Source organism: Lepus europaeus, chromosome X (genome assembly GCF_033115175.1).
Source record: "Lepus europaeus isolate LE1 chromosome X, mLepTim1.pri, whole genome shotgun sequence".
Classification (NCBI taxonomy): Eukaryota; Metazoa; Chordata; class Mammalia; order Lagomorpha; family Leporidae; genus Lepus; species Lepus europaeus.
The window spans coordinates 131507408-131524629 of NC_084850.1; the positions used below are offsets into that span (position 1 = coordinate 131507408).

Consider the following 17222-nt stretch of genomic DNA (forward strand, 5'->3'; position numbering starts at 1 on the left):
TCCTTACCCCACCTCCCAAGAAAACCACTTTCATAGTAGTGGAAAGGAGCTACAAAGGCAGTCTGTCACTTCCTGCCCAAACACATAGGGAGCTACAAAGGCGGCAGGAAACCTCTGGCATTCTTAAGCCATCCTTGTAGGGATCCTACACGAGCAGCCACACTAGCCATTCAGCAGGAGCCAAGACAGGCTCTCTTTTTTATTCTCCAAGACATTGCACAGAAAGAGCTCAATCAAAGTCTGCTGATTTAAGGTTGGTATCAGGTGTAGCGACTTCCAACTGTGACTCAGGCAATGCTACACAGCTGAAAAAATGCTTCCACATGTATCATATGATTTAACTGAGACTATAGTTCCACAAGGTTGGTCTTCTCTTGACCCACATTTCATGACAGAGAGCCAAGGAGAATAATAAATTATTTTCACAAAATTACAGCCCGAATGTGGTATGCAGAGATCTGGCCCTAGCCTCTTCACTCCAAATCTCTTTCTCTTTATGTTATCTGCATGTATAGCTGGGGCCAGGTGCCAACATTCAGCCCTCAGGGTCCTCCTTCCTCTAGAGGACTTGCAAGTCTCCGGGAACTTCCTCCCCACCTCTCTCTCCCTCTCTCTCTGATGCTCTTTCCTAACCTCATTGTTACAACATCTATATGCAGCTATACTAAGAAAGGTTGCTTTCAGGACCAGGCCCAGAAGAATTAATGTAGACAAGACTACAATTACCCTTAAAAACCCACCATAATACCCATCATACCTTTATGATGGTTTTTCATTTTCTAAAAGACAGACTTTCAAAAACACCATGAATGCTCAGAGAAGTCAGAAAGGGCCTTTTATCTTTTGGCCTTTCCCCCATTTCCCCTACTCCAACCCCAGCAAATTCCTGGTGGAGGCAATAAGAATGGAAATTGAATAAGCATTTGTATTAGTTTCCTATAGCCACCATAACAAATAACCATAATCTTAGTTACTTAAGAAAAAACAATTCCATACATCAAAAACCTGAGTACAGATTTTTACAAGACTATAGTGTGGCTCAACTGAGTCCTCTACTTACAGCTTTCCGAAAACATCATCAAGGCGTTGGCAAGGCTCCGATCCTTTCTGGAGGCACTGGGGATGAAACCTCTTCCAAGAACATTCAAGTTGTTGGCAGTATTCTATTCCTTGTGACTGCAGACCGATGGTCCCTCTTTCCTTCTGCTTGTCAGCTAGGAGTCTCTCTTGGTTTCTAATGGCTACCTCACATTCTTCATCACATTGCCTCCTCCATCTGCAAGTCCTTCTTCTGCTTCAAAAACTGCTCAGACTTCCTCCTCTGTTGCAGCTCTTTTGCTTTTAAGGGATCACGTGATTGCAATGGGCCTCCTAGATAATCCAGGATAGTCTCCATTTTAAAGTCAGTTAATTAGCAAACTTAATTGCATCTGCCAAGTCTCCTTTGCCAGGTAGCATAATATAACTATAGGAGCAACACTAGAGGGCAGAGATCATGAAGGCTAAAATGCTGCTTACTAAAGCCTGCCTCCTGGTGACCCCCATGATTCTCATCCATTCCACTTGCAAAATATATTCACCCATTCCTAAAATCCTCAAAGATCTAACCCCATTACAGCACCAGCCCAGAAGTCCCACATCTTCACTTACATCATCTAAACCAGGAACACATGAGGCTCTGGGTATAATCCGTTATGTATAACTCCTGGAGCACAATTCCTCTCCTTCCGTGGATGTGGAAAACTAAGGAAACAAATTATCTGCGATCAACATACAATGGTAGGGCATGCATAAGATAACAGTTATGACACCATGGCTCAAAAAATGGAGGAAATGAGGTAAGGGAAAGGGTAAAAAAAGGAACCACTGATCCAAAGTAGTTAAATGTAGCTAAACTCCATTGGATGGCTTCAAGACCTGGGAATAATCCTCTGTTGGTCTTCAACTTTGCCTTCTGGGCTCTCAGCTTCACTCTCTTAACTCTCGGCTCTACGCTCAGAGTCATTCTCCCTTTTAAACAAAAGTTGGCATGTATTTGGATCTAAGTATTTACATCAGCTTACTTCCTGGCAGCAGAATTTGTGGAGTCTAACAGCCTTTTTTGATTTCAAACACTCTGTCCCTTTGGGTTATAATAGTTAGACAATAGTTAGACAGCAAATGGAAAAAAAGGATTAGCTATGGTCTCCATAGAGCCAAGACAGGCTGAACACACACAGTGGGGGCCAATCAAAAAGGTTGATTGAATCATATTTTAAATTATTTCTTTTAATTATTTTCTGAGGGGATGCTATTTAAAACCTAAACTCACTATTACCAGTCATTTTGCCATCTCAGGGAAAATTCTTATTATTGAGAAATAGACCTCTATGTTTTATTTCCTCCCTTCATTGAGGCTGACTCAGGAAAGAAAGAGAAATCCTAAAACCTCGATTGTTCTGTGCTGCTAAAGGTGAGGCCACAAACTGGCAATGCATAGACCCAAGCTGGCTCCCAGGCCTGTTTTGTTTGGCCTGCATTATGTCAGGCTGCACAGTGGTTTCATTCCCCTTGGTGTTTTAAATTGGAAATAGTTGCCAACATAGAAAAAATAGGCAAGAATCCTTTGACAGATGTATTGCAAATAAGTTCTACTGTTCTGCTGCTTGCCAAAACTCTTAGTCATGAATTCTGATAAACAAAATTTCTTAACTTTAATGAAATCCAATTTATCAATCTTTTCTTTTATGGTTATTGCTTTGTATGCCATGTTTTAAAAAACTCTATGAAATTCATAAAGACATTATCTGATGCTTTCTTCTTGAAGCTTTATTGTTTTACCTTTCACATTCAGATCTATGATACATACTGAATTAATTTTGTGCATGGTAGGGGTTCCAGGGTCATTTTTTTCCATGTGGATATCCAATTGCTCCAGCACCATTTATTGAAAAGACCATCTTTCCCACCACTGAATTATGATGGTGCACTTATTGTAAATCAGGGGATCATATATGTGTACATGTGTTTCTGGTTTATTTATTCCGTACTTTTAATCATTTGTAGCAATGCTACACTGTAGCTTTATGAATCTTAGAATCTGGCAGTGTAAGTCCTCTAACTTTGTTCTTCTTCAAGATCACCTTGACAATTCAGTAGGTTGAGTGCTTAAAATTGGGGTGTGTGTGTGTGTGTCACAACTCACAAAAAGTAACCAAAAAGAACTTGCTGGAAGATGAGATGAGATACTGAATCTCCCTCAAGCAATCAGAAATCTAGCAACACAAGAGCCTGCATGACAATAACCTATGCTCCCTTTATATGTAGGATACACAGGCTCCAACTTGCCATTATCCTCACTACTCCCTACACGGTTCCCTCTCATGAAGTAAATGAGGCAGCATGACTTCTCATCTTGCTGCTTGACACAGCAGGCATTTGAATTACTGAACTAACTGATCAGAGCCCACTGATATATTTTTGACCAGGTGAAGGGGTGTCCCCAGGAGTGGTGGTAAGAAGACTAAAGTTCTGCATAATTGAGGGGCATGGAGAGAAGCCTGAGGGGCTCCTCTGGACCAAGGCTTCTCTACCTCCAGCACTATTGACACTTGGGGCCAGATCATTCTTTGTTGTGGGCCACTCTCCTATGTATTATGGGATGTTGAGCAGCATCCTCAGTCTCTGCAAACTAGATGATACTAGCACTCCCCAGTTGTAACAACCAAAACTATTTCCAGACATAGCCACGTGTCCCACGGGTCAGAGACAGAACTGCACCCAGGTGAGAACTACTGGCCCACATGTATAATAGAAACTGGAAGGGTAAGAGATCTGCTGCAAGGGCAGGAACCTCAAAGTTCCCATCTTCCCTCTGTCAACAGAAGCAGAACATCAGATGGATAAAAAGGAAGGGGAAGATCATTTTGAAAGCGAGAGAGAGAGAGGACTGTGCAGTACAGAGCTGGAAAGAGGTTGGCTGCATCACAAATTCCAAGGGGCATCTTACCCATAGAATGCAACTGGAACAAAGGACCCGGGAATTGTGCAATGTGGTGATGCCGGATTAAAACTATTTGAAAGCTCTCATCTCTCCATCTCTCCAAATATTCCATAAATTCTTCCCCCTTTCCATTCCACTTTGTCCACTACACACACACACACAAATGACTCATGCAAATGAGGCTTTGAGGGAAGACTGATGACGAATCTATCAAGCTAGTTCCTAGGAAGAATGTCAGAAGCAGAAGTGAGTAGGACAAAAAACATCCGTCCCTCCACCATTATCACTGATTCTCAAAATCTCCAGGGAAATTTGGATAAAGGCTCATAACACACATGGGTTGAGGTTCAAGCCAATTCCATTTGAATTTCAAAGGACCTGTGTTGCGATTCTTTGTATCTGCACTTAATTTGCTTTGCTTTCCTTTCCTTTATTCCATTCCCTGAGTAGTATCTTTCTTCCCGTTGGCTTTCCTTCAGCCTTCTAGCTTTGATTAAGTCTAATACAGGGGTGGAGGCATGATCTTTGCTGTGTAGTGCTGTCCCAGAGATGGGAGCGTTATGCCTCAGGTACAAGAATAATGGATGTACTCTTGGCAGAAAATTTTAAAACAATAAAACTGACTGGAAGTCAGTTGACTTTTATTATCACTGTGCACAAGAAATTTGAAACAAGATCAATGATAAAATATTCCTCCCCCAAAGAGTATTTTGTTAGTCTATGATCTAAACGATTACTGTGCCTATTGAGTTCAAATATAGGGATTCTGAGAAATTATAATATATATTATGTATATATGAAAACTTTGTCTTCTACTGGAGATGCTATTCTCACAGACAGACATTGACAAGTTTACAGTTTTTGTGCCAATATCTTCTTTCTAACAATCTGTTAAGAGGACTTCAGGGTACATCAAGGAAGGCATATCTGGGTTACAGATATGATAAAGATCCTTTTCAATCTATGCTTAAAATAATATTGTAATGAAGGAAACACCACCCAGATGCCTATAAATCCTATTGTTCACACTCATATCTTAAAAACAGAATGGTAGGGCTCTTTGAAGTCGGGGTTTGCCATGGAGATGCTCCATTTGGATAATTTTCTCCTGCAGGCTTGAGTAGTTTTCAGAAATACTAGAAAATTACAGAGTATGCTTGTTCAAAAGGAACTTTCCCTTCCTTCCAAACTCTTTGTCACTGCATTTTGATAGCCTTCTTGACTAAAAGAGAACAATACACCTCTTGGTTATCTCAGAGCCTCTGACGTTTCCCCTAAAAAGAAAGAACTGGGGATGAAGAAAGTCTCACATCACCTACTAAGACTATGCCCACCAGAGTTTAATCCTTGGTGTTCTGGGCTTTGGTCCTTGCCCAAACACACACCAGCGATGTCTAACAAATCAAACAGGTGAATACTAGTTTACAATCTTCCAGTGAAGCATTTCCTTTCTAGAGAACAGGAGGAAATGGGAGAACACATTCATTCTTTGAATACTAGAGAAGTATATGACTTCAAGTATTAGTTCTTAAATCTTGACAAGAGCAGTAGTCTCATGACGGTTCATGCCTTCTCATCAAAGGCATTCCCATATAGCCTGGTAACCAACAGCTGCCACTTCTTCCTCTCCACATCTCATAGCCATCCATTCCTTCCACAGCAGGGTATCTTTGCAGTTCCTAGAACACACCATGCTCTTACCTTACCCCGCTTCAGCACATGCAGCTCCTTCTGCCTGTAACATCCTCGTCGTCCTTGTTAGTGTCTATTCCTTTTTAAGATTTCCATGAAGGGGCCAGTGCCATGACCTAACGGGTTAAGCTGCTGCCTGCAATGCTGGCATCCCATATGGGGCCATTTAGGGAGTGAACCCCCAGATGGAAGACTTCTCCCTGCCTTTCAATAAAATAAATACATCTAAGAGAAAAAAAAGACTTCTATGAAGCTTTCCTGGATCCCCATAGTCTGAGTTGGATGACCCTCCTATATGTTCTAAGAGCAACCTGGCAAATGCTGCATTCATGAAAACTTTTTCTACTGAGCTCACAGCTAGACTACATTTCCCAGTCTTTTTCATGGTTAACTGCTGTCTATGACCAACTTCCAGGAAATGAAATATGCACAGAAGTGTTATGTGTCACTTCTGTGAAGAGCAATTGATCTTCTCTAGTCTCTTCTCCACCCACTGGTTAAAAGGAGAAAATCTCTAGACCTACAGGACAATAGAGCCATACACGAACGCAATTGGGATCTCTAAACAACTATAAAAATGGCACAACTATCAACATTCACCCTGTTGAGTGGAGTGAGAAACACTGGACACCTGGGGTTCTTTGTTCTAGCTGTTGACCTACCCTAATACACCACAGCACCTATCTCACTCCATACTGCAATCCATCTGCACCTCTCTGCCAGCTGGGCTGTAAGTTCACTGAGGGAAGGGGTTCTGTCTTCTTGGTCCCATCCCTAGCTCCTAATATAGTGCATGCTTACATAGTAGGGACAAAGTACATTTCTGTGGAAGGAAGCTCAGGGGAAGGAACTCATCTTGGGATTACTGTGGCACAGCAGAAAAATCAGCTTTGGTAACATATTTACCCTTTTGTCTGAATTACCTGAGACCTTAGATGACTCAATTTTGTCTCTTTGAATCAATTTCTGTGACTGCAAAATCAGACTGCCTAGTCAGTAGTTCAACTTTAAAGTGCATTAGTATCATTTGGAGGGCTTATTAACACAGAGACTGCCAGTCCTCCTTCCTGGAGTTTCTGATTCAGTTGGGAGCGGGAACAAGAATTTGCATTTCTAATAAGTTCACCAATGATGCTAATACTGCTAGTCTGGGAGCTGCACTTTGAGTACCACTTGCCTAGATGGTATCAGATCACTTCTATCTTTGAAAGTGAATGACCCAGTGAGCCTCATCAATGCTTGAGAAAGATCAGGGCTTGATGATCCCCAGTGTCCAAGCTTATGAGTCAAATGATGATTTTTCCAGAGTTAGTCTGTCATTTGGAACTACTAAGACTGGAAATATCTTAGATGTAGCCCACTGTTTACATTTATAACATGATATAAATCTCACTCAATATGAGACTAATGCCTGCTAAAATCAATTTAATTTTATTTAAAAAAAAATTGGGGGGGTGGGAGGCGGTACTGTGGGTAAAGCCACTGCCTGCAGCGCTGGCATCCTATATGGGCACCGGTTTGAGTCCCGGCTGCTCCACTTCCAATCCAGCTCCCTGCTAATGCCTGGGAAAGCAGCTGAAGATGGCCCAAGTGCCATCTCCATGTGGGAGACCCGAAAGAAGCTCCTGGCTTTTGCCTGGCCCAGCCTCAGCCATCGCAGCCATTTGGAGAGTTAACCAGTGAAGGGACTCTCTCTCTCTCTCATATCTCTCATCTCTCCTTCTCTCTTACTCAGCCTTTCATGTAAATAAAAAATAAATCTTTAAAAAAATTTTATCTAGTTTTCATTCTATGAGAGAGAGAGAGAGAGAGAGAGAGAGAGAGAGAGAAATATCAGTCTCCAATCTACTGGTACTGGTTCACTACCTAAATGCAGATAATAAGCAGGTCAGGCTAAAGCCTGTGGGTCTCCCAAGTTGGTGGCAGGGATCCAAGTACCCAATCCATCATCTTGCTGCCTTGCATGGTGTATACCAGCAGGAAACTAGATTGGAAGTAGAGGAGCTGGGACTTGAACCAAGCACTCAGGCATGGGATGCAAGTATCCCAAGGCTTCAGCCACAAATGCCTGCCTTTTAAATTTTAAAGGTAAGAAAGTACAACTGCAGTGCCAACTTACTAGTCAGGATATCAAAATAATTCTTCTTGATTCTTCCCCACCACCTCCACACTCCAGCTGAGGACATCATGATAGGAAATTTTTTTAACAAAAAGAATACTGAGAAGATAAGGTAAATACATTGTCATGCATTATGCTGTTTTCAATGCAGTAGATCCTTAAAATGCATGGTGCATGTTTACCATGTGCAGATATTAAGGACCTGTTTCAGATCACCAGGAGGTAAAAATAACCAAATCTCAAACTTTGATTTAATTTGGAAGACCCCCAACGCCATCTCACATGACCTACATTAAAGACACATGAGACCAAATGCAAACCACATCTATTGACACTCAGACTCCACAAAAGCCACACTTAACTTAGTTATCATATATTTATTTTTAATATAGCACCCCAGTTTCACATCATGTACATTTCCCAAAGTTGGAGATCCTTACCCTACTATGTTCTTCACAGACTTTTCAACAAGTGTGAACAAGAGGCAGTAAGGTTAGCTTGAGTCCACAAGTCACAATCCAAATATAGGACACTCTCAGGGATTTATTTATGTTCAAGGTCAATATACATAATATCCCCAATGCTTACAAATGAATACAACTCTGGCTGAGTAAAATATTAACACAACTTGTTAGCACATTACCATGAAAAGACAGAAGGCATCAAATATAGACTTTGCTGTTACACTTTTTATGTTCAATGTACTTGTGAAAAAATATACCTTTTTACTTTTGAAGTTAAAATAGACCATCAGCTCATTATCTTTCTTGTCCAATAGCTATAAAGACTAAAATGGCTCTTCTTGGCTCTGGATCATTAGAACATCTTATTTGTGAAGATAAAAAGAATGGCAGTGCTAAAGAAAAGGGTATATCCAGTTTCCCAACTCTCACACAAGTTGACTTAAAATAAATGTAACACAACTCAGCTGATCCAAGTTGCACACAATGAGGTTTACCACATCAACTGTTCCAGTCACAGGGCAAAGCTCCCCGAAAGAGCCAGTCCCATTGTCCAGCAGAATGCTTTAGGACAGAACTGGTACCTGAAGCTGTCCTTATTGGAGTCCTCAAAGTCCTATTTAAGTTCTCTTAAAGTCTGGTATCCTCTGATCTTCAGAGCCGTAAACCTACTTTATCCAATATTCCTTGTCCATGGAATTAGCTTGCAGCAAGAGAGAATTCTCTAAACATGAAAAATAAGCATTCCTCAACTGTTGACATTAGAGCAAGGCTTCTGTAACTAGAACAAACTCTGTCAACTGAAATCCTGCAATGCTTCTTAGAAAAGCTTCCTTTATCAATGCAGAAAACAACCACACAAGTCTAAAAGCACTGTGTGTCTGGAATGTCTTGCTCACACTAACTGGTTGCTTCAGGGCACACTGGTTGGCAGCTTCTGAAAGTCTATTTCAGGGGAGGGCAGCAGCTCTTAGAATCTGCTTGTATTGCTTTTAAAGTCTGGTCCTCTGTGTGCTGCCCTTGGGATTGCTCGTGGGAGGTTCACATAACTAGACGCATTTCTCCCTACAAACAAGCCAAGCAGGGTGGCTCAGAGAGTAAGATGCACATTCAAACTGTCATCAGTGGCCCATCTGTCAGTGTTGGTGGGCAGCCTTCCTCAGTCTGTGCCACCAGAGGAGAAGACATAATGGCTGAGGGCTCAGAAAACCCAGATCTCCACTTCTAACCAGGAACTTGAACCACACTGGGTCTTGAAGCAAAAAACCATAACAAAATGCCCATAACTAAAGTATAGATTCAACTTATGCTTTGAAATCAGAGTTCTAAATGAGTGCACTTGAAACAGACTAAACCAGCTGGAAAGAGAAACCAAAGTTACTAGTGTTCTATTTATCTAGAAGGGAAAAGAGACCTCTTAACTGCTATTTCATTTTGTTCACATGCATGATGTTCAAACCACAACCAAATGAGCCCTGCTTGTCAATACATGGAAGGATCTAGTTGGTATGATATGTTAAAATCGTTATATATATAATTTCTAAAATCACATTCCCTTAGTGATATCTAGTCAGGTATGATACTAGTTTGTACTGAACAAATGTTTTTCACTCTGTTGTGTTATATCATAATTGGGAGCTTTCCAACTATGGCTTAGAAGATATTTGCAAATGTCTGTCTTAATTACAATAAACACATCAATTCCAGATATTACCTTACTAATCTTCTGGCCATACATCCATTATTACCATGGCTATGAGATAATTTAAGAAACAAATATTATTTAGAAAGAGACTACAGAATCAAATCAGATCTGAAGAGAAGAACATTTTATGACAGTTCAGATATCAGTAGGAAATCAAAGAAAAATTCATGTTTTTGATTACTCACCCTAAAATATGCTGAAATTGAACATTTGTGACCTGAGTACCTGAAAATATATTGAGGAAAACTGCAGCTTACTACATACTGAGTTCATTTCAATCACAGTAGTCTATCTGAAAAACACAATCCCTTAAGGAATATGGGGGTGGTACCCATTCAAAGCAACAGCTGTCAAAATTTCTGCCAAGAAATTCAGAGTAACTTATTGCATCATGAAAGGAGAGGTGTCCAGAAGAACAAATGGTTCAATCATATTCTTTTCCTTCAGATTTTATTTTTTACTTCAGTGTCAGAAATTTCTGGGTCAAACTTCTTGCATGCTTTCATAGAGAGTAATTAAGTCAGTAAAATTTAACATGGTAAATAGAAAAAAAAAACCCTTCTTAATCTACTTTTAGTATTGATATAGAGGATCTCACTGAGAATCTATATAATCTCACTGGCATCACAACTCTGCCACCAACTACCTCTTTCTATGGAAAAGAGCTATCCTCTTTCTATGGACTCTTAGCGCAGGAACTGTTGTTGGTTCGGGCCTCTGTTCCAAATGTGCAAACTACAAGAAATGGACACCAGTTCTGCACAGTTCTGATGTCGTCTTCTCTAGTGATAGTAAGTTGGGCACAGCTTCCAGCTAAGCTGCCTTCTCTCCCAATTAGGCTCAAGCACTTGTCTAATATTTGTAAAGCATCTAGATCCTTCAAACTAAGACAAATATTAGTCTTGATCACAATATACATATCCATTCAAGATAGCTACCTTTTGGATTTTGTTTCATGCCTGCTGGATAGAAAGATGGCAAACATAATATGCCACATACAAGAGACACTAAGAAACTCTATAAGCCCACTACCAGCTTCTGCTGTGCTTTCATCTACAGGATTGGAGGATCCCTATGGGAGGAGACCACTGAACAACAAGGTAATTAAACCCCCAGGGGATGGGGGAAACATTAACCTTGTCTACAGAATTCTGCCCTTAATAAGCAGATCTAATTTTGGAGTAGTTTTATAGAAGAGGTATAATGGTGATTTTAATAACCTAGCCTTTCTATAAATCACATTAAAGGCTCACAGAAACACTATCAGGCATTATAATTCTAAGTTAAAAGTGCACATCCCAAGAAAATAGAAATAAGGATGGACACTAGTTAGGTAATAACAGTGTGTGTGTGTTTTAAAATAAGACACATACAAATAGTTGTTTTTTAAAAAATCCACTTCTAAGCAACTAATAAACTGTGGTCAAAATTAAGTCTAGTCAAGAAGGCTGGGTTTGTGCTTTAATGCCATGCCTATCTTAAAATACTGGTGAGACTATGAAACTCAGGGGGCTTTGATTGTCCAATGCAATGTTTTTGCTTTAAGGAAAACCAAGCCAACTAAACAAAACCTCGACCTCCTAATTTGGCTCACTTTGCCACTGGCTTCATGGGGAGAAATAGCATGTCAATATTTTTAAATGCATAGCATAGACTAACATTCCTTAGTTTATATGTCTGGCTAACAGATATGAAGTGCTATCCCGAGTGAGTACATATGTACTGGAAGATTATGAGATAAAATGCATATGCTAGTCATTGCTGGATTGAATGTACCAAAAGCCAAACATGCTGTGAAATATCTGCAATGAGAAGACTGTTGATAAAATTTGTTGCATCCCCCCAGACCTCAGAACATGGGAAATGAGGTTACTTGAAAATTTGCACTGACCTATTCATAATCTTAGGAAGTACTGAAACTCACTCCCAATCCTTGCCCCCCCCCAAAAAAAAGAACAAAAACTACAGCCAAGCATGGGTAGGTGGGGGATGGTGGCAGGGGAATAGAGAAATGGTTCAATTTTCATGATTTTCAAAAAGCAAACCAATGCAAACTCCTTAAATATGCATGGAATAGATTCAACAATTTGTTTTTCTTTAAAATGCATCATGTGTTTGAGCCTTTCACTTTTGCCATTAAGCTATTGATAAAGCTTGCCAATGAAATAAACATTAAATAAATGTCCACTTTTTCTAAAAGCTCTCAACTCTACTGAAATCAAAAGCTTAATTCCACATATTGCAAACCTATCCAAAATCACTTCAAAAAGGACCTAGATATACCCAATTCTAGTATGCTAAGAATGGGTAAGTTAACAAAATATACAAAGACAGCACTTCTCACCATTAATCTCTCTAAGTGATGTTAAAGCTGGCATCCCTGTGAGGATAAGTGATCTTGTGACCCTGTGTCCCTGTGGTGTCAGTCCATTCCCACTTTCAATTGGGGCTTTCAGGAGAAGCAGCAGCTACTAAATTGCTATAGAATACCCGCTTCTGCAATTTAAGCTTATTGTTTTTTATATCATCTACACTATAGTTAGTGTAGTGCTCCTCTTGAAACTGATATAGTGCAATCACTTCCCAAGGGTACACTTCACAGAGACCAAAATAATCATATATCCAGTGTGAGGTCTGCTTTCTTTCATTATTTCTTTATACCCAATACATTCACAATCTAGGTTATAATAAGAAAAAAATAACTACCAGAGATTATTGGAATGATGCTAAAAACCATCTTCCCTTCTTCCCCAGTCTGAATACCTGGGTTCAAACAACAATTTTTTTATCAATTCAAACAGTCTCATCAGCTTTTCATATTTGACAGTGGTTTCCAAACTCATGCATTTATAAATATGTTATCTCATGCAGAATAAAAGTAGCTATCTGGCAACTATTTATTTACTTTGTTCAGGTGAGGCAGTTAAAGTAGATCACTCTTGCCCAAAAAATTACATGAAAGGACTGAGTTTTCTGGGTTGATGGCCTGTAACTGGCCAAGTTAAACAGCTCATTGCCAAAATCTTCACTTTACAGAGGTGTAAAGACCAATAAGTATTTGACATTCAATAGAAAACAATAGTCATGAATTATTTATAGCTAGATAGAATATCAAAATGGCACTAGAGAAGCAAATTTTTGGCATATAGTGGTGGAGGGCATAGTGCCAAGCTGAATCTGATGCTTTAATTTTATTTTAACTTTTGTTTTTATTATCATCATGCCAAAGACTATCCAGTTGGAATCCCAATTATTCAGGAAACCAATCTATTGTATGTGATAAACATACAAAAATAAAACAAGCATCCTGAAGGTACTTGGTTGTAAGATTTTGTACAAATCATAAATTCTTTAAATAAATAATGCTCTAAATTATTCTTAATTGCTAGAAGACTGATTTTGGGTAAGGAGCAGCATCTATCACTTTGAGAAAGTACTTAAGAGCGGGGGATAAATTTCACTGACCATCATTATAATTTCAAGTGTGATAATCAGTTGAAGTATTTTTTTCCACCACAGTGAAATGTACAAGTGAAGTGCAAGACAAAAGGTCATATGGATTATATTCTGCTGTTTACAGCTTTTGACACAGTTAGACATCTATGACAAGTAGTTGGGCTCAAACATTTGAAGGAAATATCTTGGCAGACAAGGTCACCCACTGTCACTTGAACCTTAGGGGGTCACAACACAGTGACTGGACGAAGTTGTTCCAATTGGTTTTCCAATGCAATCCGTTCTTGATGAACCTCCTGAGTTGCACAAAACAGAGAAGAGAAAAACAAAAAGAGCCAAGGGGTCATTTCTTGGAATCATCCCCATTTCATCATTTCATCAGATATCAATGGAAACTAACTTATAAGTAGACCCACAAACACATAAATGCTACAGAAACCAAGAACAAGTAAACTGAAAGGTATCATTTATTTTTATTTTTATTTTTGACAGGCAGAGTGGACAGTGAAAGAGAGAGAGAGACAGAGAGAAAGGTCTTCCTTTTGCCGTTGGTTCACCCTCCAATGGCCGCCGCGGTAGCGCGCTGCGGCCGGCGCACCGCGCTGATCCGATGGCAGGAGCCAGGGGCTTCTCCTGGTCTCCCATGGGGTGCAGGGCCCAAGAACTTGGGCCATCCTCCACTGCACTCCCTGGCCACAGCAGAGAGCTGGCCTGGAAGAGGGGCAACCGGGACAGGATCGGTGCCCCGACCGGGACTAGAACCCGGTGTGCCGGCGCCGCAAGGCGGAGGATTAGCTTAGTGAGCCGCGGCGCCGGCCATTGTCACTGTCTTTAAAAATGATACCTTTCAGGCCGGCGCCGCGGCTCACTAGGCTAATCCTCCGCCTTGCGGCGCCGGCACACCGGGTTCTAGTCCCGGTCGGGGCACCGATCCTGTCCCGGTTGCCCCTCTTCCAGGCCAGCTCTCTGCTGTGGCCAGGGAGTGCAGTGGAGGATGGCCCAAGTGCTTGGGCCCTGCACCCCATGGGAGACCAGGAGAAGCCCCTGGCTCCTGCCATCGGATCAGCGCGGTGCGCCGGCCGCAGCGCGCTACCGCGGCGGCCATTGGAGGGTGAACCAACGGCAAAAGGAAGACCTTTCTCTCTGTCTCTCTCTCACTGTCCACTCTGCCTGTCAAAAATAAAAAAATAAATTAATTAAAAAAATAAATTAAAAAAAAAAGACAGTGACAAGGCAAGGGGAGCTTTACAATTTGCAATCTCTCAACTCCTCTCTGAACATGACAAGATGAAATTGACTAATCCCCTCTTTGCCTCACAGTAGTCTTATCCTGTTTTAACAGATCTGGAGCTGGCAGAGAATGACATTAAAAATTAAGACTGGGGGGCCGGCACTGTGGTGTAGCAGGTAAAGCCGCCGCCTGCAGAGCCAGCATCCAATACTGACGCCAGTTTGAGACCCGGCTGCTCTACTTCCAATCCAGCTCTCTGCTATGGCCTGGGAAAGCAGTGGAAGATGGCCCAAGTGCTTGGGCCCCTGCACCTGTGTGGGAGACCCAGAAGAAGTTCCTGGTTCCTCGCTTTGGATTGGCTCAGCTCCAGCCGTTGCAGCCAATTGGGGAGTGAACCAGCAGATGGAATACTTCTCTCTCTCCCTCTCTCTCTTCCCTCTCTCCCTCCCTCCCTACTTCTCTCTCTCTCTCTCCCTCTGTGTGTGCGTGTGTGTGTGTGTGTGTGTAACTCTGACTTTCAAATAAATAAATCTTTAAAAAAATTAAAAGACTGGGAAAGACTAGAGAGAAAATTCAGATCCCCAGTACTGAGAGGTGAGCCACCAGGACTAAATTGCCAGTGGCAATTTCTGGCTTCTAATCCAGCACCATACTCAGATCTGAGGGATGAAAAGGTACACTGGTCACCCCTACACCAAAGTCTCATCCAGGCTTCTGCACAAAATACGGCTTAATGTGTGACTTCTAGATAAAAGGCAAGAGAGAGGCATAGCCATCTGCTATTTGGAAATTTAAATTTGCAGGCTAGAACAGATTTTTTTGACAGGCAGAGAGGGGACACATAAAAATACTCTGAAGTAGAATCAAAGTAGAAAAGAATTCTGTATAAAGGTTCAATTCTGAGATACTCCAGAAGCAGCAGCATGCTAGTAGTCAGTAGAGAACTCAACAAGCATTTACACCATCCACCCATCCAACAGTCTTTGATTATCTTTCTACTATGAGCCAGACATCATTCCAGCTGTGATGGCATCCACAAAGAACAAGACAGATTGGACCAATACCCTCACTCATTAAGCTTAAAACTCAAATGGCCACAGAAAGACAATATAAGTTCATGAACAAGATATACCTAGAACCAAATAAATAACATGATGGAATAGAGAGTAAGAGGGTAAATCTAGGGAAAAGCAGAGAGGGTGAACAGGAAAGACTCCTCAGAGGTGATGCAATTTGAGCAGAGACTTGAATGAAGTCAGGAGTGAACCATATGAACATAAGGGGGAAATTTATTCATAAAGACAAAATGGCAACAGCAAAGACCCTCAGGGAGGCAATGAGCTCGGCCGGTTGATGACCAAGAAGGCCCACGTGACAAGAGCAGAGGGAGCAAGGAAAATACTGGTAGGAGATGAAGTCAGAGATTAAGGCAGAAGCCAGATTTCAGGGCTTCTAATCTGAAAAAGGTCAGGACACAATTTATAATTCCAAATTTTCACTCAGGCTAATGTATAGACAGTGGACTATAGCAGGGCTAGAGTGGATGCAAGGGAGCAATTGGGAGGTTAATATGGGGAACCAGGCAAGAAATGAAAATGGGCCTCGATCAGGGTAGAAGCCATAAAAATAAAGAGAAGTAGATGAATTCTGGACATATTTGAATCTAGAGAAGATATGCTTGCTGATATAGTTGATGTAGGAGAGAAGGAAAATTTGAGGATGACTTAGGATCTAGAGATTAAGATAGTGGGTGAGTGGCAGTAGTATGAATTGAGAAAAAGTATGTTGGATAATAAATGCGAATTTTAAGGAGAGAGTTGGAAATCAAGCATCTGAGATGTATAATAGCTATCCAAGGATTAAAGCTGAGTAAGAAATTGTATATGCATATCTAAAGCTCAGAGGAAAGGGAAGTAGCACTTGAGATATAAATTCAGGTTTCAGGGCCGGTGCTGTGGTGCAGCGGCTTAAAGCCCTGGCCTGAAGCGCCAGCATCCCACATGGCCGCTGGTTCTATTCCCAATTGCTCCTCTTGCAGTCCAGCTCTCTGCTGTGGCCCGGGAGTGCAGTGGAGGATGGCCCAGGTGCTTGGGCCCTGCACCCCATGGTAGACCAGGAAGAAGCTCCTGGCTCCTGGCTTCAGATCGGCACAGCTCCGGCCATTGCAGCCATCTAGGCAGTGAACCAGCAGATGGAAGACCTCTCTCTCTCTCTATCTCTACCTCTCTCTGTAACTCTTTCTTTCAACTAAATAAAGTAAATCTTAAAAAAATATATAATAAATTCGGGTTTCATTAGCCTAGGGGTGGTCATCAAAACCATGGAACTTTGCAGATAACATCATCTAGCTAAACAATATAGAGTTCAGATAAAGATGGAAGACTGACCATAGACTCACCCCCTCCTGGATGCCACTAAAACAATAAAGAAACTTTTAAATGCCATTGATCCACAAGATTGAAAAGGGGAGGGGGATTATAGCAATGAAATTTGAAAGCTGAAAGACAAATCGATAAAGGGTAAATGACAGCAAATCCAGGGAAAATATGTGGAACTTCTGCCAGTAGCTGTTCCAA

The 17222-nt window shown here is 41.2% G+C and overlaps 1 protein-coding gene across 6 annotated transcripts in view; it reads right to left on the bottom strand.

The window, feature by feature from the left end:
* Window positions 1-12674: 12674 nt before the first annotated feature.
* The window catches only part of REPS2 (RALBP1 associated Eps domain containing 2), a 258360-nt gene continuing 253812 nt past the window's right edge, over window positions 12675-17222 (bottom strand). For all 6 annotated transcript variants that reach the window (XM_062183462.1, XM_062183461.1, XM_062183458.1 and 3 more), the window contains one exon: window positions 12675-13711. In XM_062183462.1, the coding sequence (XP_062039446.1) occupies window positions 13643-13711 (69 nt within the window). In that variant the 3' untranslated portion in view covers window positions 12675-13642. The remainder of the gene's footprint in view (window positions 13712-17222) is intronic.